The sequence below is a fragment of the Labeo rohita genome, chromosome 2 (assembly GCF_022985175.1).
Source record: "Labeo rohita strain BAU-BD-2019 chromosome 2, IGBB_LRoh.1.0, whole genome shotgun sequence".
Classification (NCBI taxonomy): domain Eukaryota; kingdom Metazoa; phylum Chordata; class Actinopteri; order Cypriniformes; family Cyprinidae; genus Labeo; species Labeo rohita.
In genome coordinates this window covers 3,903,444-3,926,754 of record NC_066870.1, presented here as the reverse complement: position 1 = coordinate 3,926,754, position 23,311 = coordinate 3,903,444, and the positions used below count along the sequence as shown (strand labels likewise).

At 36.6% G+C, this 23,311-nt stretch overlaps 2 protein-coding genes across 2 annotated transcripts; one reads left to right on the top strand and one right to left on the bottom strand.

The window, feature by feature from the left end:
- Positions 1–1,978: 1,978 nt before the first annotated feature.
- LOC127152943 (leucine-rich repeat-containing protein 52) lies at positions 1,979–8,936 on the bottom strand. The gene is made up of 2 exons (XM_051093857.1): positions 8,252–8,936; positions 1,979–2,404 (listed from the first exon to the last, which is right to left on the bottom strand). The coding sequence occupies exons 1-2, from the start codon at positions 8,883–8,885 to the stop codon at positions 2,127–2,129; spliced, it is 912 nt and encodes a 303-aa protein (XP_050949814.1). The 5' UTR covers positions 8,886–8,936; the 3' UTR covers positions 1,979–2,126.
- Positions 8,937–12,335: 3,399 nt separating this feature from the next.
- Positions 12,336–22,705, top strand: serbp1b (SERPINE1 mRNA binding protein 1b). The gene is made up of 9 exons (XM_051132727.1): positions 12,336–12,703; positions 14,717–14,894; positions 15,194–15,334; positions 15,417–15,488; positions 17,020–17,094; positions 17,192–17,378; positions 17,464–17,520; positions 18,569–18,781; positions 21,228–22,705. Exons 1-9 carry the CDS (start codon positions 12,448–12,450, stop codon positions 21,285–21,287), a joined length of 1,239 nt encoding a protein of 412 aa, XP_050988684.1. The 5' UTR covers positions 12,336–12,447; the 3' UTR covers positions 21,288–22,705.
- The last annotated feature ends 606 nt before the right edge of the window (positions 22,706–23,311 follow it).

The window sequence follows — 23,311 nt, the reverse complement described above, 5'->3', positions numbered from 1 at the left end:
CCTATTTTGAGTGGAAGCAGAAACATGTTGTTTTCATGCATGTCTCTTTAAATGCAAATGAGCTGCTGCTCCCTGCCTCCTTTTCTAGAATAGGCCTGTGCCTTTACAGCTGTCTGTTTGTTTTTGATTGTCATGTCTATCTGCTGAAATCATGCAATTTAAACCATATTAGTTTAAATTTCTAATATAGGGTTTTCTAAGTGCACACTTCCAAAGCACATGCACAGAAAGTGGCTGTAACACAGCATGTGAGTACTACACTAAGTTCTCTTTCATGTCTAATTGCGCTTAAACTGTCAAACACGCACACGTTTATGTTAAACACACACAAGAGTTACCAAAACAGCCATTTATGTTTGTGAAGGTAAACAGCTGGGAAAGAAATCATTTATATTAGATCAGTGTGGCAGTAGCGTAATATACAGTAAATAAATCAATAAATCCACTTGTCTCCTCTGAGGCTGGGACTCTAAAAAGTGTTCTGTGCTCATCTGTGCAGCCAAAGACAGAACAGTCAGGTTTGCTCAAGATTTTGCCATGGTGTTAGAATTGGTACAACGTCGTCACTTGTGAAAACAAAACGACAGCGCTGTGGGTGGAAACCTGCAGATTAAGGCCCTGTTTACACAAGTGCATTTTCGTTTTAAAACAGCGTTTTAAAATGAAACCGTTCCTCGTCTACACGGACGTTTAATCGGCGTTTCAGAAGCGACCTCCATCTACACCAGGGGCCGCTTGCACCAGCTGGGCGTACGCCCGGTTGTAAGACTAGGCTGGACATAATATGTGCTTAGCTATCACTGTGGGAGAATGTGTTTGCGTGAATGCGCATCGTCTACGCCGGGCATAGTTGCGCCTGGTCGTAGTTTTAGCTTGGGGCAACAGGTGTAAATATTTATCGTGAAATTGGACGTTGCGAAGCCCAGCGTAGGGCTTACACCCAGCTTCTTTACGTCTAGCTGGTGCAACCGGCCCCAGCAGAGGTGTCAAACTCCAGTCCTGGAGGGCCGCAGCCCTGCAGAGTTTAGATGCAACCCTAATTAAACACACCTGATCCAACTAATCAAGTCCTTCAGGCTTAATTGAAAACTGCATAGTATGTGTGTTGGAGCAAGGTTGGAACAAAACTCTGCAGGCCCTCCAGGAACTGAGTTTGACACCCCTGGTCTACACTATACAACCAAAAACGCATGTCACATAACCATTCACACAGGTACAACCACAGATATGTATAGGTAGATTCCCCATGGCGGATGGTCGAATGATGCATTTACCTGCACATATATGGGTACAACAACGAGCATGACGTTATTGTTACATGGTCGTCAGGGGTACGCAGATCGATTGTATGAGCCACGCCATTGTTTTCAAAAGTCTCCGTTTTCGAGGGTTGAAAACGCCGGAGTTGTGTAAACGACAGGCGTAACCGTAGCAAAAGTTATGCGTTTTAAAACGAAAACGCACTAGTGTAAACGCAGCCTAAGGAGCAGTTATGTTGTAATAAGATCCCCTTACCACATTATGGGGGAGCAAAATCTGATGTGCTCTTTTTTTTCACATGCTTGCAGAAAAAGGCTAACCAAAACAAAGTTACTGGATTGTCCTTTTTCACATTTGCTGGGTTGGTAGGTGCACTGATTATAGCGCTTAAACACGCATTTTGAACACAAGAAAGTTACGGAATGCGGCTTTAATTACTTATGATTCTAATTTCTGACTAGAAATGAAATCAAAAGTTGAAAAAGTTGCTCAAAATCAACATTTACACACAAACTGACCACCAGTCACAACATTCAGACGTCATTTTATTTTTTTTAGCTCAACAGTCATAGAATCACACGTACAGGGTTGTGGGATATCATAGGCAGCAAAGGATTCATCTCAGTCAGATCAGATAAAGGTCAGTAGACAGGATGTGACACAATCACTGGATTTGGATGTGCCTTGTTGCCTTTGTACATCCTGCGGAGGCTGCATTTTTCAGCTTTCGGACACAGCTCGTGTCAGCTGCCTCATGATCTTGATATTTTACCTCTGTCACTCAGTCAAAATGATTGTCACCTCACTTCCTGTTGCTGTCAGCACTCCAGGATTTAGGTTTATGCTCAAGTATTTCTCAGTTCCCCTTACCCAATTTGTCCTGTTTTAATTTCCTCCACGGTCATGTCAACATTTGGTCTGTCCTTCCTCCATCTGACACAGCGCTGACAGAGCACTATCATCATGCCGGCTGCCCATGCCAGTACTGTCCCTACTCCAAAGATGACAAAACCAATGGCCACAAAGAACAGGTAGTCCTGGTGAGCCAGTCCTGGATGGCACTGTCTTCTCAGCCAAAGGCCCAACTCTGAGAGACGCTGACCCCGTAAGGATGGTGGACTGTCACACACTGTCTGTCCCTCTTCTAGTCCCATAAAACACAAGAAAAAGATTCCATTAACTCCATAAACATTTGTATTGCTGGTAGATATTTAGCAACATGAAAGTCTTATGGAAGCCCGTGTCTGCCACTATATACAAATTGCGACTTTTTGTCTCACAAATCTGATTTTTTTCTTGCATTTGCAAGTTTATGTCTCATAATTCAACTTGCAATTGCAAGGCCTCTCACTGTATAAAACTTACAATGTACTGAGGTCATGTGACAACAATGCAGTGTATATTATGCAGTATGCTTTTAACCTGTATACATATATTGCATCATATTTTTGACACCGAATGGGTCCAAAATGACCTGAACATTTATTTATTTCTTTGTTTGTTTGTTATAGCTCTTAAAAAATAATTGTAAAATCTGTAAATACAATAGTATGTGTATTTTGAGGATCTTAAAGCATTTGCAAAGTTTCATGCATTTAATGTTTTCTCTTCCAGGTCAAATTGCTTGCATTAAGGTTAGCTTCATTAATAGCAATGGAAATGAGCATTGCTGATTTAGCGGTGTAAATTAAAGCAGTGCCCTTTGGCATCCTTTCATACATGCATATAATGTTACCTTACACACTGACACACTGAATAATTCACAGCCACGGCTGTCCTCTGCTCCGGCTCAGTCATTTAGTCTTTGTACTTATGCTTCTGTAAGGAGACACGTGTACTGCTGCTCCAATTCTCTCTTCATTTTCACTTTATTAAGCGTTCTTTAAATAGAAATGGTCAGTTTCATTATAAATAGTGATGCCCTCCATAACACTAAATAATAGCACTAATAAATGTGTTTTCCATGTGGAGTTTAATGTAGCACCTTACAATAAGTTCACCATTTCCCACTGTCTCCATCTCTCCAGTTACTTTCTCCCTATAGTTGTGCTGACTAAATACCCACAACTCACTGACGTGCAGTGCTCGTATGGTCTGCCTCTTCCTTTATCTTTCTGTCATTCAATACCTTTTGTATTTTTGTCATATTTTTTCCATCACCACTCTTTGAAAATAGCTTCAATACTATTAATACTCCAGTAGTGTTATCATGTAAATAATATGGTTTCCATCCATCAAATTTGCTGGTAAAACAATTTTCACTCTGAAATTTGCTAATAAATTTCACAAATAATTATTAAGAATAGCAAGTAACTAATTGAAATAAATGTTAATTGAATTCAATTTTAAAAATTCAATGTTTAAAAGTTTTTAAGCTAAAAGACTGAAATAGTATTTTCTTGTAAACATACTCCAAAAACCTTTGTTTTATTTGCAATTAAAAACAGTGTTTCCAATTTGTTGTTTTTGAAATCAGTAAAAAATGTTTTAATATGGTAATATCATGTCTGTTAGCTCTCAAATTATTATATATCTGTAATCCAATATTCATAAAAATCCTCATTTTTGTTTAAAAGAGTAAATAAAAGATATGTTTGTTTTAATGTGCCGTAATTTTTTTTTGCAAAGTGAAAGTGAGTAACATAAGCAAGAAAATTTGGAAGGAAGTTTGGCAGTTTAGAAGGAAGTTTGGAAGGAAGTTTAGAAGGAAGGAAGTTTGGAATGAAAAAGTCTGGAAAGAAGAAAGTTTAGAAGTACATTTAGATGGACAAAAGTTTGAAAGGAAGTCTGGAAGGAAGAAAGTTTAGAAGGAGGAAAGTTTGAAAGGAAGTTTGGAAAGAAGGAAGAAAATTTAGAAGGAAAGAAGGAAAAAAGGAAAAAAGGAATTTCAGCATGAAAAATGAAAAAGAATGAAGTTCAGAATGAAAAAGTCTGGAAGGAAGGAAGTTTAGATGGACAAAAGTATGGAAGGAATTTCTGAAAAATGTTTGAAATAAAAAAGTCTGGAAGGAAGGAAGTCTAGTATAAAAGAAATTTAGAAGGAAGGAAGTTTAGAACGAAGGAAGTTTTCTAAGGAAAGAATTTTGGAAGTAAGGACGTTTAAAAGGAAGGAAGTTTAGTAGGAGGGAAGTTTGGAAGGAAGTATAGAGGGAAGGAATTTTGGAAGAAAAGTACTTTGGAAGGAAGTAAGTTTGGAATGAAAAAGTCTTGTAGGAAGAAAGTTTAGAAGGAAGTTAGGAAGGAAAAGGGTTTGGAAGGAAGTTTAAATGGACAAAAGTACAAAAGTTTTGAAGGAAGTTTGGAAGGAAGTCTAGAAGAAGAGTAGTTTGGAATGAAGGAAGTTTAGAAGGAAAGAAATTTGAAAGGAAGATTAGAAGTAAGGAAGTTTGGAAGAAGAGTAGTTTGAAAGGAAGGAAGCTTAGAAGGAAAGAAGTTTGGAAGAAAGGAAGTTTGGAATGAAAATGTCTGGAAGGAAGGAAGTTTAAAAGGAAGTTAGGAAGGAAAAGGGTTTGGAAGGAAGTTTAAATGTTTAAATGGACAAAAGTTTGGAAGGAAGTTTGGAAGGAGGGAAGTTTTAAAGGAAGGAAGTTTGGAAGAAGAGTAGTTTGGAAGGAAGGAAGTTTAGAAGGAAAGAATTTTGGAAGAAAGGAAGTTTGGAATGAAAACATCTCGAAGGAAGAAAATTTAGAAGGAAGTTAGGAAGGAAAAGGGTTTGGAAGGAAGTTTAAATGGACAAAAGATTGGAAGGAGGGAAGTTTTGAAGGAACGAAGTTTGGAAATAAGTTTAGAAGGAAGGAAGTTTGGAAGAAAAGTAGTTTGAAAGGAAGTAACTTTATAAGAAAGAAGTTTGGAAGAAGAGTAGTTTGGAAGAAAGGAAGTTTAGAAGGAAAGAAGTTTGGAAGAAAGTTTAGAAGGAAGGAAGTTTAGAAGGAAAGAAGTTTGGAAGGAAGGAAGTTTAGAAGGAACGAATTTTGGAAGAAAGGAAGTTTGGAATGAAAATGTCTGGAAGGAAGAAAATTTAAAAGGAAGTTAGGAAGGAAAAGGGTTTGGAAGGAAGTTTAAATGGACAAGATTGAAAGGAGGGAAGTTTTGAAGGAACGAAGTTTGGAAATAAGTTTAGAAGGAAGGAAGTTTGGAAGAAGAGTAGTTTAGAAGAAAGGAAGTTTAGAAGGAAAGACGTTTGGAAGAAAGTTTAGAAGGAAGGAAGTTTGGAAGGAAGGAAGTTTAGAAGGAAAAACATTTGGAAGAAGAGTAGTTTGGAAGAAAGGATGTTTAGAAGGAGGGAAGTTTGGAAGAAAAGTAGTTTGGAAGGAAGGAAGTTTAGAAGGAACGAATTTCGGAAGAAAGGAAGTTTGGAATTAAAAAGTCATACAGGAAGAAAATTTAGAAGGAAGTTACAAAGGAAAAGGGTTTGGAAGGAAGTTTAAATGGAAAAAAGTTTGGAAGGAGGGAAGTTTTGAAGGAAGTAAGTTTGGAAATAAGTTTAGAAGGAAGGAAGTTTGGAAGAAGAGTAGTTTGGAAGGAAGGAAGTTTAGAAGGAAAGAAGCTTGGAAAGAAGGAAGTTTGCAATGAAAATGTCTGAAAGGAAGTTTAGAAGTAAGTTCGGAAGGAAAAGGGTTTGGAAGGAAGTTTAAATGGAAAAAGGTTTGGAAGGACGTTTAAAAAGGAGGGAAGTTTTGAAGGAAGCAAGGAAGTTTTGAATGAAAACGTCTGGAAGGAAGTTTAGTGGAAGGGAAGTTCAGAAGGAAATAAGTTTGGAAAAAAATTGGAAGGAAGGAAGATTGGAAGGAAAGAAAGGTTTTTTCTACCAATCACTAAAATATGAAATAACTTTCACTGTACCTTCTGATCACACACCAAAAGAAAGTCGGGTAAATCTTGTTGTTGTTTTCCAGTACAAATTTCTAAAGATTCTTAAATCAAGATGCATTTACTTGAAAAGCAAAGTGAGTGAGTGATATGTCTATTAGCTCTTAAATTTTATATATTTGTAATCCAGTATTCACAGACATCCTTGTTTTTCTTTAAAAGTTGTTTTTTAAATGTGCAGTAATTTACAAACAGTGAAAATGTTTAATGCAAGCAAGAACATCATTCACTGTAATTCATGGTCAATTCACAGCTGTGCTCTCCTTCTGTCTGCAGTTAATGTTACAGTTGGGCTCCGGGTCCAAAAAAAAAAAACCCTACAAAGCCAGTGAAAGGTAAAAAATAGGCCAGCACATCTGGGACTACAGCAGTTTAGCAGCGGATGAGCTCATATTTGCATTTGATCTTTCATTGTTGTGTGAACAGTTGCATGTTAATTTGCAGAGCAAAATAATTAGCTGCACTTGAGGGAATACATCTGGGCCAATTAAAAGCAGGAGATGTCTGGATTATTCCTCGCACTGTGCGTTTGTTTGATGTGTCTGTGTGTGAGTGTTTAGTGTGGCTTTGTACACCAAGAGGCCCTCAGCAGCCTAAATATAACTGGTTATAATGGGACTCTATGAACATACCAAAAAGATGAAGTCAGAGATGAGCTTAAACAAATGTGTGTGTATGTGTATACAGTGTATTTGAGCATGTTTCTTTCTTTCTATCTATCTATCTATCTATCTATCTATCTATCTATAATCTCCTATCTATAATCTCCTGTAAGCATCACATACTTGGGGATCATTCAAACAGTCTTTACAAATCCAATGGCAGCTGTTAGTCTATTTTTTCCTTTAAGCTCTCAATGACTGAACAGGACTGGCTGATCCATTCATTGTTATTAGAGGACTATTGTGGCCTAAATCTAAAATAGTGGCCAATAGTAAGCAAGACTTAATTACTGACATTAACAAATGCATTAAATAACAGATTAGCAAATAATTAGGTAGGGTATATTCGAATACTTAAATGTCATGAAACTTTCATCTATAATTTCTAGTGGTCAACTGATATGGGTTTCCTTAATGGCTAAAGCCAGTACAGACTTTCTGCAGGTTTTATGAATGTAAATTTAAGATTTTTAAAAACCAAGCAAGGAAAATTTAAGAAATAAATTAAATGGAACAAAATATGGTCTCTAAATAAATGTCTTGTAATCACAACGCTTTTGAGTTTGAAAATCTTCCTCAGTATTTTTGTTTGTTTTCCAGTGCAAATGTTCTTGAAATGACTCTTAAATCAAGATACATTTTCTTGAAATGCAAAATGATGTAAGATAAGAAGTTTAGTTTTTATGAGAAATTGATCAAAATTAAGTGAGTTCATGATTAAAACCTAAACAAATATCTGTCATTGGGCTCAGAAAATTCAACATAATTCAAAGAGAAAACATTTTCATACCATATTTAATGATAGAAGTGCTGGTTTTATAACTCGCTTAATTTTGACAATTTTCTCAGAAAACGAGACTTCAAGTGTTCAATTTGTATCTAAAGTAAATATATCTTGATTTAAGGATGTTAGATATTGGTATACTCGAAAGCAAGACAAAAATACTGAGGAAGATACACGTTTTTTGCAGTTTATGCAACAACTGCAATGCTGTGACTTTATGAATTCAAGGCTTTTTGCTCTGATTGAACACTTTTAATATTTTTAATATTTGGAAGGGCAGATTAAGACTTTTTACTACCAGCATCATCCCAGCAATTATTTAACAACCACTTATTTATTTATTTGTTTGTTTGTTTGAATGTGACGACCTTTTAACAGGGAGTGATTTTAAATATCATTAGTCATTAGTTTTAATTTACTAACGACCACTGTTTTCCTGAGGTGACAGTATAAATCTCTGTGTAAAATATAATTATTTTTGATGCAGGAAAATATAGTTGATTCTTATTATGATAGTTATAACACACACACACAATGCACAAAACTGTTCCAGCATTGCCCAGCCTCCTTTATTTAATGTTTGGTAACGATATATTAATCAAGAGTAATGTTATTAAAGTTATTTTAATACTTTTACCTCAAAAACAACTAACTGTAGACCCCAAATACAGCCTACCTTGAAACTTAAAGGTGTCCGTGTGCATCCACAAGCAGAGCTCCTCCGCGTCGCAGGCGCACATCCACGGGTTCCCGCTGAGCCCGAGCGACCGGAGCCCGCCTAGAGCCATGAGGGAGCTCACGTTGAGTCTGCTCAGGTTGTTCCTGCTGATATCCAGCACCTGAAGAGCACTGGCATGCGAGAAAGCCAGAGGGTGAAACTCTGAGAGCCTGGGGTTATCTGTGAGTCTCAGCATCACCAGGCTCTCCAGCGCGCTGAACGTCTGCTCCTCTATCCTACAGAAGGAATTGAAGGACAGGTCCAGATACGCCAGCTTCCTCAGGTTCCCAAATGTGGATTCGGAGATGTGTGTGAGGGAGTTATTGCTGCAGTCCAAATAGGTGAGGTCGGACAGGTAATTGAGCTCGAGCGCGGGTAAATCAGAGATGCGGTTGTTGGACAGGATGAGCTGGCGGGTGGTCAGCGGGAGTCCCGTTGGGAATCTGCGGAGGTCTTGTTCAGCGCACTGGACAACATGCTGGTCATCACACACACAGCGCTCAGGGCAGCCCGGGGGGATCGTGGACGCCACATGTACCAAAAGCACCAGGAGGATCTGTGCGGGGACACATGCTGTGGCGGCGAGCTTCATGAAGTCTTCGCGGTTTATGGATGCGCCGAGAACCTCCACAGAGAAAACAAGACCCTCTGATGTCCCCTCAGTGAGTGTGTGAGTGAGTGAGAGAGAGTGTAAGCGCTGCGCATCTTTCATTCATTGCTGTGGGACAGTCAGAGACCTGCTGAGTCAAAATGTAATGCGAAGGTGAGGAAAAAAAATGTAAAAATACACTAGCAGTCAAAAGTTTCTTAATGTTCTGCACACCAAGCCTACATTTATTTGATCCAAAATACAGCAAAAACAGTAATATTGTGAAATATTTAAAATAACTGTGTTCTATTTTGAATACATTTTAAAATGTAATTTATTCCCGTGATCAAAGCTGAATTTTTAGCATCATTACTCCAGTGTCATGTAAATCATTCTAGTATTTTGAATTTTAGCTAAAAAAACATTTTACGAAATATTACTAAATATTTCTATTTCAGATAAATGCTGTTCTTTTGAACTTTCTATTCATCAAAGAAATTTATAAAAAGTCTACTAATAAAATTCTACTAATGTGTTTTAAGCAGAAAATCTGTGATTTCTGAAGAATTATGTGACACTGAAGACTGGAGTAATGATAATTCAGCTTTGAATTCACAGGAATAAATTACATTTTAAAATATATTAAAGTTATTTTAAAGAGTAAAAATATTATACAAATTTACTGTACTTTGGATTAAATTAATGCAGGCTTAGTGAGCAGAAGAGACTTCTTTAAAAACATCAAAAATCTTACTGTTCAAAAATGTTTGACTGGTGGTTTAATAAGCACACTTCAAGTAAACAAAAGTAATCTGTTTATAATAATAAGTAACGTTTTAGGTTTTATGGATTGAATTTAAATGAAACCTGTATTTCATTAGATGGTATAAGGTTAATACCAAACTACTGAAATACCAATAATATCTGTTTTGTATTTTTAGAATATACGGTAACGACTATGAAAGCATTACAAGTAACGTAATCAGATTACTTTTCAAGTAATTAGTAAAGTAACACATTACCTTTAAATTTAAACTTTAAATTTGCCATCAAAATATCTGACTTTTTCAAATAAGTAAAGCAAAAGTAATGTAATGCATTACTTTCCATGAAAAGTAACTTTTTTTGGTGCTGACAACCACCAAAAAACACAGGTGCTAATGAGAAAACCTCATGATGAATCAAATCTTATGCATCACAAGTAGCTTTTAGTAAATATAAGCATGTAGAAGGTGCACACTGTCATTCACACAAATACTTAACACCATCATGGTAACAGACATGATAAAATAATGTAATAAACATTCATTTAACAACAGAAGATGTAACATAAAACCCTATAATGTACAGAACTGATAAGAAAAAAAAGAAACAGTTATTTCAGTGAACCATCAAAGGGAAATGTGGGAGTGTTAACTCATGGGTTTTCACTGTAACTGATAAGATAATGTTCCTTTTAACTTCCAAAAACTGCACATTTTACAATATTTTCACAGTATGTCCCATTAGATTTATTACCATTTTTCATAGTCAGAGAACTTACGTAATCAAATACTGTCTTTTACCATTACTAATAATGTATATATATATATATATATATATATATATATATATATACTTATTTTTTTTACAGTGCATCAAGTATAAAGTAGCCTACATAAGAGTGTACTTACTGTTTTTTCTAACATATTTAAAGGTACAAAAAAAAAAAAAAAATAATAAAAAGAATGTTATCACATATATCACAACACATATACTGTAAATATTGATCACTTAGAAATCAAAACACCTTTTGTGAAAGAAATTCTGTCCTTTGCAAACTCTGTTTTTAGTGCAAATATATACTGAATATGCATTCATTTGGCACAGCTATTGCTTTGATAGACTGTGTGTAAAGTCTAATTGGCCAAGTTTCATGTTGGTAATCGCACCTGCTGCAGTCAGTCACAGTCGCCAAAGCAGCCTCCAACAACACTCCCAAAATGTCCTCCTTCTGTCCACTTCCATTACTGCAAACTCACCTGGTGTTTTTAGAAGATGTTCTTCAGTCTACTCAGTGTCGCTTCCATTACTCATGCTGACATCTCAAAGCACTAAAATAATGAGATACATCCATTTACAATGAATAGGCTTGCAGTTCCAGGCCAACAATTTCAAGATGAATGTGCAACGTGAAATCTGGTGGGTAAAAGGTAATGCATGGTCCTTTTTCTGCCTGCTGTAACATACTATAGTAAACAATGTTTGGTGCCATAAATTTGTGTCATTAAAAAAGTCATAAAATTATTGCTTTTAAAAACAGCCATCAAGAAATGGGTTGTCCTTAGACTTTTTCTAACTCAATAAGTCAAGAACATTAGCATATGAGCATCCGTGACCCTGGACCACAAAACAAGTTGTAAGTTGCACTGGTATATTTATAGCAACAGCCAACAATACATTGTATGGGTCGGAATTATTGATTTTTCTTTTATGCCAAAAATCACTAGGATATTAAGTAAAGATTGTGTTCCATGAAGACATTTTGTAAATTTCCTACTGTACATATCAAAACTTTGATTAGTAGTAGGCCTATGCATTGCTCAGAACTACATCTGGACAATTTAAAGACAATTTTCTCAATATTTTGATTTTATTTGCACCCCCAGATTCTAGATTTTCAAATAGTTGTATTTCAGCCAAACATTATCCTGTCCTAACAAAATATACATCAATGGAAAGCTTATTTATTCAACTTTCAAACTGACCCTTATGACTGGTTTTGTGGTCCACGGTCACAAAACCAGTCTTAAGTCGCTGGGGTATATTTGTAGCAACAGCCAAAAATACACTGTGTGGGTCAAAATTACTTATTTTTATTTTATGCCAAAAATCATTAGGAAATTAAGTAAAAATATATTGTGTAGCTATTTTGTAAATGTCCTACTGTAAATATATCAAAACTTAATTTTTGATTAGTAAAATATGCATTGTTAAGAACTTCATCTGAACAACTTTAAAGGTGATTTTCTCAGTATTTTGATTTTTTTTTGCACCCTCAGATTCCTGATTTTTATCTCAAATGTTTGTATCTGGGCCAAACATCCTGTCATAACAAACCATACATTGATGCAAAGCTTATTTATTCAGCTTTCAGATGATGTACAAATCTCAATTTCGAAAAATTGACCCTTATGACTGGTTTTGTGGTCCATGGTCACATATAAGAAAAAACAACCATATTAAAATATATATTAAATATATATATATAAAAAACAGAGTTTAAATACATTTCGCATTCGTAAATGTAGCATTTGTTTAGGCTAATAATAAAATCAAATAATATTCAAATACTCTTTATAAACATATTTTCGACACCTATTATACTTGAGTGAACTGCATGCGCAGCAGAGCACCGTTGTAAAACTACACCCCCCATATGGCGCGAAAGCTGTAATGTCCCGGATATTGAGAGCGCCGGAAGAGAAGCAGGTGTCTTCCTTGGCCATCTTGTGGTTGTCCACCGTGAGCCGTTCGCTCGAAGCCTCGAAGAATCGGAGGAGAATCCCGTTGTTGGGGCGCCATCATGCCGGGGCATCTGCAAGAAGGCTTCGGCTGCGTCGTTACCAATCGGTTCGACCAGCTATTGGATGATGAATCCGACCCGTTCGAGATATTAAAGGCGGCCGAAAACAAGAAGAAAGATGCGGCCGCGTCGGGCGGCTCGAAGACGGCAGCTCAAGCCGCTAAACAGCCGAAGAAAGAGTCCCAGAAAGACAGGAAAAATACAGCGCAGGAAAAGAAAGAAGACACCCAGGCCCCTGTGCCACTTAAGAAAGAGGGTATGTAGAAATTAGGCTCCTAAATATCGGCTGCGTCTCAAAACCTAGCGAGCCTAGACAACATGTTTGGACATTATAGACACGCTCCAACCCATAAACGCTTCTGAGTCAAAACGCGCGTAAAAACTGCTGACGCGAATCTCTCAAACGTGCCAACATAAGTCTTGAAAGCGCATATGGTGTGCAAAATGCTGTCTAGGTAGGAAGTACAGTAGGGTATGAGACAGGGCTGACTGAGTGAACACTCGTGTGCATATAAACAGCGGAGAAGTCAACATGGACAACAACAGCCTGAGCTGCTGCTGCTGCTCTTGTTGTTGTCGACGGTTAACGTTCGCTAACACGATACTCTGTCAGCGAAATGCCCTCAGAGACGTTTTATTCACCCGTTTTGTTCCTTTGACATGTCAACATCACTATTCGATCACGATTTGATCAACTTGACTTTATTTATAACTGCGTAGCTGCTTTAGCCACATGCTAATCTGCTAGCTGACGCTCTGTGTGAATAATGTGTGTTTAGCATGTACTGTGCTGATTTGCACATGGAGGAAACGTTGGCGTGTTTTGATGATATGCAAATTCGCATGAGCGCACTTTCACTTTTAATTTCATAAGGCTTGCCGTAACGACAACCTGGATGTTGCAACTTAAATGTAGGCCAGCGCTAACCAGGTTGACTTGTCTTTTCATATAGTCGTATTTCATTTCGTTTTGGGTTGTGATCTTGTTTAAGAAAATAAATAAATGCAACCTGGTGCTTTAAGATTTGAACTAGTATCTCAAAGTGCATCTTTAGACATTAGTAGAGTTGATTCATGAAAGGCGTGACCTTGGGAAAAACACTAAAATGATGTGCATTTACCAAAATGCTATCATTGACTAACAATCATGTTGTTCCAAATACTTACAAATGTTCATGTTGTTTTTATTTTAAGTATAGACTACATGTGTGGTCCTAGCTGGCAGACTTTTAATGTTTTTTTTTGTCTTCTGCTCACCAGGCTTGCGTTTATTTGATCCAAAGTACAAAGTTTGTATGTATTTTAAAATGTATTTTATTCCTGTGATCATTACTCCTGATTTCAGTTTCAACATTTTGTATTATTATCAGTATTTAAACAGTTAAGTAAACAGTTAAATAAAAAGCTTTTGTAACATTATACACTATACCATTTCAAAGCTTGGAGTCAGTATATATATATATATATATATATATATATATATATATATATATATATATTTTTTTTTTTTTTTTTTTTTTATTTATTTTGGAAAAGAAATTATTGAAATTAATGCTTTTATTTAGCAGGGATGCTTTAAATTGTTTAAAAGTGGTGATAAGGACATTTTATAATATTAATAAAAGATGTCTATATCAGATAAATGCTGTTCTTCTGAACTTCATTCATCAAACTTAAAACAGTTTTCAGTATTATAATAATAATTTTTTGAGCAGCAAATCAGAATATTAGAATGATTTCTGAACGATCATGTGACTGGAGTAATGATGCTTAAAATTCAGCTTTGTAATCAGAAATAAATTACATTTCAAATAGTAAATATATTTTAAAATTGTACTAATTTTGCTGTACTTCGGATCAAATAAATGCAGGCTTGTTGAGCAAAAGAGACTTCTTCATGAAAATGAAAAATCTTGACTGGTAGTGTATGTGTTGTTTCAAGTAGAGCTTGAGTAGTATTGACACTTTAATGCTTTTTTTGAGTGTGACAGCCACTGAGCATGTTTCCTGATATATAATAATAAGTGTACTTATTTGGATAAAATTATTTGCTAAATGTCTCAGAATTAGTCGTCTGTCAGATTGGTGAAATCGCCCTTGGAGTGACACATGAATCAGTCAGATCTAAAAGCAGTAATTTTTAAAAGCTGTAATTTTGAAATATGTGTGATTAAATCAAACAGTCATTTAATTATGTATGGACAAACTTGAATTCACAGGTTCTCAGTGTCGGACTGCTTTAATGAGTGTGTGACTGTCTGTTTTTAAGGCATGAGGAGGGTTGGCCGGAGGCCGGAGCAGCAGGGTCAGGCCAGTTCCCAACACCAGGGAGGTCAAGGAGAGGCTCGGCCTGGCGACAGGCGACCCGACAGACGACCTCCTCGTGAACGGCGCTTTGATAAACCAGCTGATGAGAAGCCAGAGGGTGGCGAGTTCTCTGTGGACAAGTGAGTGTTTGGATATAAGAAAAAAATTTAACTGACAGCAAAAGGGCTGACTACCTCACTTTAAAAAAAAGTCTTTTTAATAACCAATATTGATTCTTAATTTCAAAGAATGAATTTTTCAGTTAATGTGCAAACAGAACTTTACTAAACATTATTATTAGGCTGATTGTGATTCTTAAACTGTTGTAGAACCACCATGGCAATAAATCTCTTGAATTCCCTTTTAATCAATAGCTGAGCAACATTTATTGATGTTTGTAGGTCCAGATTGCCATTGTCTTTGTGCATGTTGTCCTCAGGGCGATTGGGGACAAGCCATCTAGAGGGCGTGGAGGAGGCCGTGGGGCCAGAGGTGGTCGTGGACGAGGCATGGGACGTGGAGATGGCTTTGATTCTCGGGGCAAACGTGACTTTGACAGACACAGCGGCAATGACAAATCGTAAGTGTTTTGAAGCCAGCTGCAACAAATGGGTAAGTGTGTGTTGTTTACTAGTCTAACTGGAATGTCCTTCGTGGTTTAGTCGACAGAAAGGAGAGGAGAAGCGTGCTGGGAGTGGCTCGCACAACTGGGGCAGTGTGAAGGAAGAAACCAGGTGGGTTTGGAGATGTGAAGTATTTGAGGTTTGTGGTGTTGTATCAGATAGTTTGACATGACATGTTGACAAATGTTGGGGTTTCTGCAGGTCTTAAAAGGATTTAAAGAGCATAAAGTCTTAAACTCATAAAGTCATGGCAATAAATGTTGCATGCATTGCATTAAAAATTCATCTTTCTCTATATTTTTGTCGTCTTTCCCAGTACAAATATCAACATCAGAAAAAAAAAAAAACATTAAATCAAGATTAATTTAGCTTAGATGCAAAAATATTTTTTGAGAAATGTAACAAAAGTGAGTTCATTTATAAAATATGAGCAAATTTCTGTCAGTTGGTCATGAAAGCTTGTTTTCTCTCTGAATTAAGATGATTTTCCTAAGCCCAGTGGATGATATTTGGTCTTTTTTTTGTAATCGTAAATTCAATTCAGTGATCAGATTTATAGAAAAACAAAACGTGTCCTTTTGCTTCTCAAGCAAATGTCGTGATTTAAGAATCTTTAGACACTTGTGCTGGGAAACAAGACGCATATTGTAGAAGAACTTCACTTTTTGCAGTGTGATTAGAAGGTAGGTGGAGTAAAAATTAGATATAATTAGAGATATTCAAGCTTTAAGCTATTTTTTTTTCTAACGTGAATTAGAAAGTAATGGAAATCTGTTGAAAGCTGTTTTCAAACTTTGCAACTCAAGTCATTTATATTTGTGACCCTGGACCGCAAAACCAGTCTTAAATCGCTGGGGTATATTTGTAGCAATTGTCAAAAATACATTGTATGGGTCAAAATTATTGATTTTACTTTTATGCCAAAAATCGTTAGGATATTAAGTAAAGATCATGTTTCATGAAGATTTTTTGTAAAATTGCTACTGTACATTTATAAAAACTTAATTTTTGATTTGTAATATGCATTAGTAAGAGCTTCATTTGCACAACTTTAAAGGTGGTTTTCTCAATATTTTGATTTTTTTGCACCCTCAGATTCCATTTAATAAAATAGTTGTATCTCGGCCAAATATTGTCCTATCCTGACAAACCATACATCAATGGAAAGCTTATTCATTTGGCTTTCAGATTATGTATAAAGCTCAGTTACGAAAAATTGACCCTTATGACTGGTTTTGTGGTCCAGGGTCACATTTGGAGAACATGTTGAGTAATTTTATTCCCCTCTAATCTGTTCCTTAAAATATCTTTACTTTGTCATAAAAAAATCTTAAATTAACCATCGGAAAAACCTGCAGAAACCCCTAATGTGTCATACGGAAATATTGCAATCTAAATACTTTTGAATTTTGAATTTCAAGGATTACATTTTGACATACTTTTTTCCACACTGCTTGTGCTCTGAACATGAGTAAAACCTAAAATTGAAAGACATGGTGGGCTGGTTCTAAAGCAGATTTTCCCCTAGTCAGGGAGAATTATCATTACTTGACATTTTAGATGTATGAAACATTGCTTCAACGTTTTAGTGTGATCATATCAAGGGTTCCCCTGATCTAATAATGCCTTCTGACTTTGACAGTGAGCTTGATCAGTCTGCAGCACCGGAGCCTGCTCCTGAAGGTGAAGAGAACGCCCCTGCCGACTCTGAAAACAAGTGAGTCAATGAGAATTCTGTTCAGGACATTGAAAAATGTCAGTATCTCTGACTAGATGTACAAAGAACATGCCGTTTTATTGTTGCGTCTGTGTAGGGAGAATGAAGTGGAGGAGGTGAAAGATGAAGGTCCTAAGGAGATGACACTGGATGAGTGGAAGGCCATGCAAGACAAGGAACGGTCCAAAGTTGAGTTCAACATCCGCAAGCCCAACGAGGGTAACGACGGTCAGTGGAAGAAGGGCTACGTACTGCACAAGTCAAAGAGTGAGGAAGTTGGCACGGTAAGTTAAAGTAGTACATTTTATAGCCTTGTAAATTTTTATGGTTTCAAGTCTAATGTAGCTTGTTTGCTTTGTGTGTTTCCAGCGGCATGCTGGATCTGTGATTGAAGCTGGAGATGTTGATCCTGACTCATTCCACAAGGTATCTGGCCCAGATTGTGTCTGGATTTGGTTTATCACCCTTTTGGTAACCTGTGAAATTGTTGGTCTGTAGTTAACCTGAACTCAAGTTTTATTAACCTATTACAGTGCCAGAATATATGGCTGTGTACACACAGTGACAGATTAAAAGATAATTCTGTAAATAATTAAAATGAGTCATCTATAATAATACAACCAATTTTAGTCATTAAGAGATTAATTTGTGATGAAATGGTTATCTCATAATTTTATTGGTTATACAGACATTATGTAGTTTGTCTGAGCAGTGCATTAATTTGATGAATCACAGATGATGTAGGCCATTTCACAAATCTCAGTGCTTTTATGATGCACAATTAATTTAAACAGTCAGTTACATCTTAAGGTGGATCTTATGGATTAAGAAACTTGAATTAACGTTGTCACGTATAACAATCTAATTCAAAATTAAATGAATTGCTAATTACAATACTTTTGAAAAATGCGGATCCGATACAAATTCTAGAAATAGTGAACAGTAATTTGGATTTGCGTTACACATTTTATATATTAGATCTTTCAGTCATTCTGCTGGCTTGGCTGTTTCCTTGATTTAAATTATATGATGTCATTATGTTGCTGTCCAAATTAAAATGTAACAATTTTTGTAATGTTGCGGCCAACAAATTGCTGTACAGCAGAAGTTAACCTTTAAATTTAAAACATGGAAGAAAATGTATTATTTTGAGAGGTACATTCTGCTTTACACTAGTAATGTATGTCACAGTTTCCTCCAGTTAAACTGAACTTTTATTTTGACGGGTTGTCATAAAGACATTTCATTTTGTAGTTAATATTGCGATTTGATTCATTATATGGCCTACTTGTGATTTATTCATCCAAATTCTGTAAATTCCATTCTTATGATTGGATTGAATGGTTTTGTCCTTGTTTTCCATATTGTGGATATCTAGCTGAACTCTACACAGCCTATCAAGAAAGAAATGTTATGTGGAGTTGGGAATGATGTTTAATTCCTAAAGCTGATCCCATAATGTTTCTTCTCAAAGGCTGATGAGGGTGGAGATCACCACTTCCGTAAGCCCGCCAATGACATCACCTCCCAGCTGGAGATCAACTTTGGAGACTTGGGTCGGCCAGGACGTGGTCGTGGAGGTTCTCGTGGAGGCCGTGGCGGTCGTGGTGGTGGTGGTGGTGGTGGCGGCGGCGGCGGCGGCGGCGGTGGTGGACGGCCAAGCCGAGGTGGAGCCAGATCTGAGAAGGTAAATGACACCACAGATAAGTTCTGATGTTTGTGTATGGAAATGTGTGGCAGATACTGCGTACATCAAATAAAACTCTAGTCTGCCCCTGAAACCCATATCACTGTGCTTTTATGTAACTTGTACTATAATATATGCTATAATATCTAGTGTATATAGTAAACTGTTATACTATAATAACTATTATAAACAAAAATACAATTTGTTTTAAAGTGAACACAATTTACTTATACGCCAATTACACAACTTAAAGACTACAACACTTTGTAAAATTTAGTCATTTCCATTGAGTGTTACTGGATTGGGTCTGTTAGTTGGTTGTAAAGCAGTACAAAAAATAAATATAAATATTTAAATATGTTGACTTTCATATGTGTTATTTATGGAAACTCAATTTCCTTGCAATTGAGTTTATATCTTGCAATTCTGACTGACTTTCTCACAATTGAGATTATAGTCAGAATTAGAGCTGTAATCGGGCAGAAAAAGTTAGGCCCGAGCCGACAAGTACATTTTAATTGACAGCTTTTTAAAAACCCAAACCCGTTTACAGCCCGACATTATTCAAATGTGTGCAGCTCTTTTGCCTTTTGTCAAGAATGAGTCATTTACATGTTTTAACATAATTTATTCATGACTAACCTAGGCTATAGGCCACTTAGAAGTTGGAACAAATGAATAAAATAAGTCCTCTGTAACATCGTAACATCTCAACACTCTAAATAGGCCTAGGCATACACTAGGCCAACGCGTCAATAAAAATGAGTCTTTATCAACAAATTAAATTAAGATAAATTCTAAATAAAGATGGGTATTTGGCAATAACGAAATTAAGATAAAGGCTCCGTGGGATTTGCTTCGCTACTTCTCTCCACAATCCGGCCTCAACGCGACGGTGAATAGTAGCTGAAATTTAATAAAATAATGCCAACATTAGCCTATATACTCTGTCTACATTATGCATTGAAGACTCAACTGATATTTAGTTATAATTTGAAAAACCTTTACTCAGCAAGATTAGGCTACATGTTTTTGTGGAGGAAATTTATTGAATCCACGGTAGATGGCTTCAGCGCGGTCCTGCGCTCACTGATGGTGCGTCCAACTGAACACCATTTTGCTGCTGCTGCTACTGGCTGGGATGCATAGTACTGATCTGGCTAATTTTGCAAGTTTTGTAAATTTTGCCAAAACGTAATTGCCAGAGGCAAGCCTCCGTTTCACCTCCTCAACATCCGTTTTCGCATCTTTCTCGCGCTAATCGAAACGCATCACATGACCGCTCATTTACCGCGCAAGCCCGTGCCCGGCCCGAGCCCGTGTAAAATGATCTAAATGAAGCCCGAACCTGGCGGGACCCGACTTGAGAAATATAAGCTTGCAATTCTAAATTTCGTCTTGCAGTTCTGACTTTTCTTGCAGTCTTGTGCGTTTATATCTCAATTCTGATGAAAAAAGTAAAAATTGCAATTTTATATCATGCAATTCTGAGAGAAAGTCAGAATTGTTAAGTCACCGTTTGCGTTTTTATTTTTATTAAGTGGTGGAAATGGATTTAGTAGTTTTATTTGTGCTTTTAAACTTAATGATTTGCATTGGATGGTTGCAAATGACTCTGCGCCAAATCTGTGAGGAATTAATTAAAACCGAAAATATTTCTGACTGGCCACGAAACCGTTTTTAATATAATTTTTTTTTCTTTCTTTATTTTATGTGGTTTAGGTATTTATTTTTTCAAATTTTCAACTTGTTACCTGCCATGAATATAGCCATGATGGCATGGTGCTTAAATTAGTCAATTAAATGAGTGACAGACGCCTAATACACCAGCTGTTGTCTGTCCTTGCTCACATGCTGCTCATAAACCAGACTTCTGAAACTTTTGCCATTTACTCACCCTAAACAGTTTTCTGGAGGTCAATAGAAACCAGAGGCTGGTCTTTAATTACAGACTTTTGGAAGTTTTATCTGACACGCTCATGGCATAAGATGCTGTATGCATGTCGGGGCTCTACAGTGCAACCATTTCAGTCGCATTTATGACTAAAAACTACTGCGTGTGACTGAAAAAATGTTTAGGAGCACCACTGCTCAATGCGATCAGCATACGTGTTTGCGCTGAGGGGAGCTTCAAAGGTTTCTACGCGTTTTTGTTTCAACGTTGAGCGTATCACAGACATATCTCACAAATCCTTCCATAAACAAAGTGTAGAGATTGATCGTGCAGTGTAGAGAGCTTCCTTGATTATAATGGAAATTAGAGCCCTGCATGTGTAGAAGCATCCGATATCTTATATTTTCCAGATTTTACTAATTTTGTAGTTGTTTGAATGGCTTATGTGCAGGAAGAGGCAATATATGTACATCTGTTAATAGATGATTGTTTCGAGTGTTGGCTATTATGCTTCTGTGTAGTCCTGAAGTCTGTTGTTTCTGATTTTGACAGGGTGGAGGTGTTTCTGTTCCCAACGTGGATGATCCCGAGGCTTTCCCAGCCCTGGCTTAAACCTCCGCTCCGCCACCGAACCTTTGTCCAGGCCCCCCCCTGCCCCTCCTCTTCGACGCTTGCATGCTTACGGATTGTTCGACCATAGAAACCAGAAAAGCGAAATACATGAGACTGTCATCCATACATACACTGAGAACTGACTTTTACCTGCGGGAAAAACACAAAAAGGACTTCTTGTTACACTGAAGCAAATTATGGGTAGAGGTTTTGTATTTAGAGACATGATAGCAGGGATTGTTCATACAGTATTTTTTCCCTTTTTTCCAGAGATTATGCATTCGCCATAAATATTTTTTTATTGCTGCTTGAATGTATGCATTTTCAAGATAGAATTCGAAGTGTGTTGTGAACGCTTAATCGAGTACACTCTCTTAATGGCTCTACCAAAAGCAGAACGTTTTGTTTTTATTATTATTATTTTTTTTTTCCTCCACCGAGTGAGAATACGAGACTTGTAGTGATGATTTTACTATTAACATATATACATGAGTAATGTATATTGACTATTTTAAATGTTTTGAAAGAAGCTCTAAGGTCAAGCTACCCACCTGCTATTTGGATTTCTTTTTTTTTTTTCCCTTGACCGGTAGCAAGAAGCAAATGCGTCGTCTTGATCTTGCTTTGGTGTTTTCTGTCCTCTGCTGGACCTGTGATATTAGTATGCATAGTTGTCTTTGTTCCTCAGAGAGATTATTTCCTCATCTTGTTTGAAGCACCCAGGGCTCAATGTAGATCCAGGCTGGTCCTTGCAAGTCATACAAGTTCATCTCTTTAGAAACCTTAGGACCACTTTCAGAAGTGTATACATGGGTGATTTGTGTGTCTGTATGCGTGTGTGTGTGTGTGTGTGTATGAGAGCGATAACCTGTTTTTAAAAACTCGTCTTTTGCCATAAGTTTATTTTCCTGAGCTTAGATGGTAAGTTTCCACAAGTCATGTTCTTAACATGAAGTTTTATTGACTTTTTAGTGAGTTTTCTCTAGCTGAGGTTGTTGACATATCTTGCACTTAGATTATGGTGACGTTTGAAATATAGCTACTAAGCACGTGGTCTATTTGCATCAGTACCATTTGTTTATTTTTATTCCTTCTGTGATCTTTGCTGTGTTTTTATTTTTAATTATTACTATGATGGCACTACTGCTTGCGTTTTCTGAAAAAAAAAAAATAATGTGTAAATCAGGGTGGGACAACAGTGTGCTGCGAAAGAAAAGTTGGAACCAGCTTCTTATGTATGTGAAATAGCGAGACCTCCAAGTGTGATGGCCGATGTACTCTGTATTCATAGGAGGAGGGACAATAAAATGGAAGACGACACTAGATTGAGTCCAGGTTTGTCTCTTCTCACCTTTAGTCTCTGTTTTGCCCCATCGCTTGTATCACAAACATGTCTGCAAATAAAATGCTTTTCTTTAGTCAGTGTTTCCTATGCAATAAAAATAGGTTGGAAAATGTTGGTAGCATAAATATCATGCACTAAAGTCTCAATAACAAACCATTTTATTTATTTCTTTTTAATAACTCAACAGTAACTACCCATTTTTTCAGCAGTGCTGGATCTGAAGATGTTTTCCCTTATTTGCATTTGTCATTTCTCCCATGCTTGATACCTGTGATAAATCAACATTAACAAGATAATACGCCTGTCCATAATGCAAAGACTATCAGGCTCATGTTTTGATGTCAGAGTCCAGATTTGAAGCCTATAAAAAGTATTCTGACCCACAATAAACAAGCTACCTAGGAGACAGTTTGTCTGCTAGTTTAACCATATAGCTTTATCTACAGTTTGTGCAATTCTGTGCAAGTGGTAAAACGAGTTATTTAGCTGACAACAAATTGTAAATCACTCCATTGGCTGTTCTTACAGGAATCTCGTTTACTGTTAGTATTGTTGTCACAAATTTGTTTCAATAATGTTTAAACTATTGCCTATTTTACTTGAAATATTGTATGTCTAAAATACATAAAATTTATGTTTTCTGAGTAAACACATGGGTCATTCCTGGGATTCAGTGCCT

Coding starts and splice junctions, on each gene's coding strand:
- LOC127152943 (XM_051093857.1), bottom strand. CDS start 8,885: ATGAAGCTCGCCGCCACAGCATGTGTCCCCGCACAGATCCTCCTGGTG. Junction 2,405..8,251: donor GGACACCTTTAAGTTTCAAG/GTAGGCTGTATT, acceptor TTATGGGACTAG/AAGAGGGACAGACAGTGTGT.
- serbp1b (XM_051132727.1), top strand. CDS start 12,448: ATGCCGGGGCATCTGCAAGAAGGCTTCGGCTGCGTCGTTACCAATCGG. Junction 12,704..14,716: donor TGTGCCACTTAAGAAAGAGG/GTATGTAGAAAT, acceptor TCTGTTTTTAAG/GCATGAGGAGGGTTGGCCGG. Junction 18,782..21,227: donor GTGGAGCCAGATCTGAGAAG/GTAAATGACACC, acceptor TGATTTTGACAG/GGTGGAGGTGTTTCTGTTCC.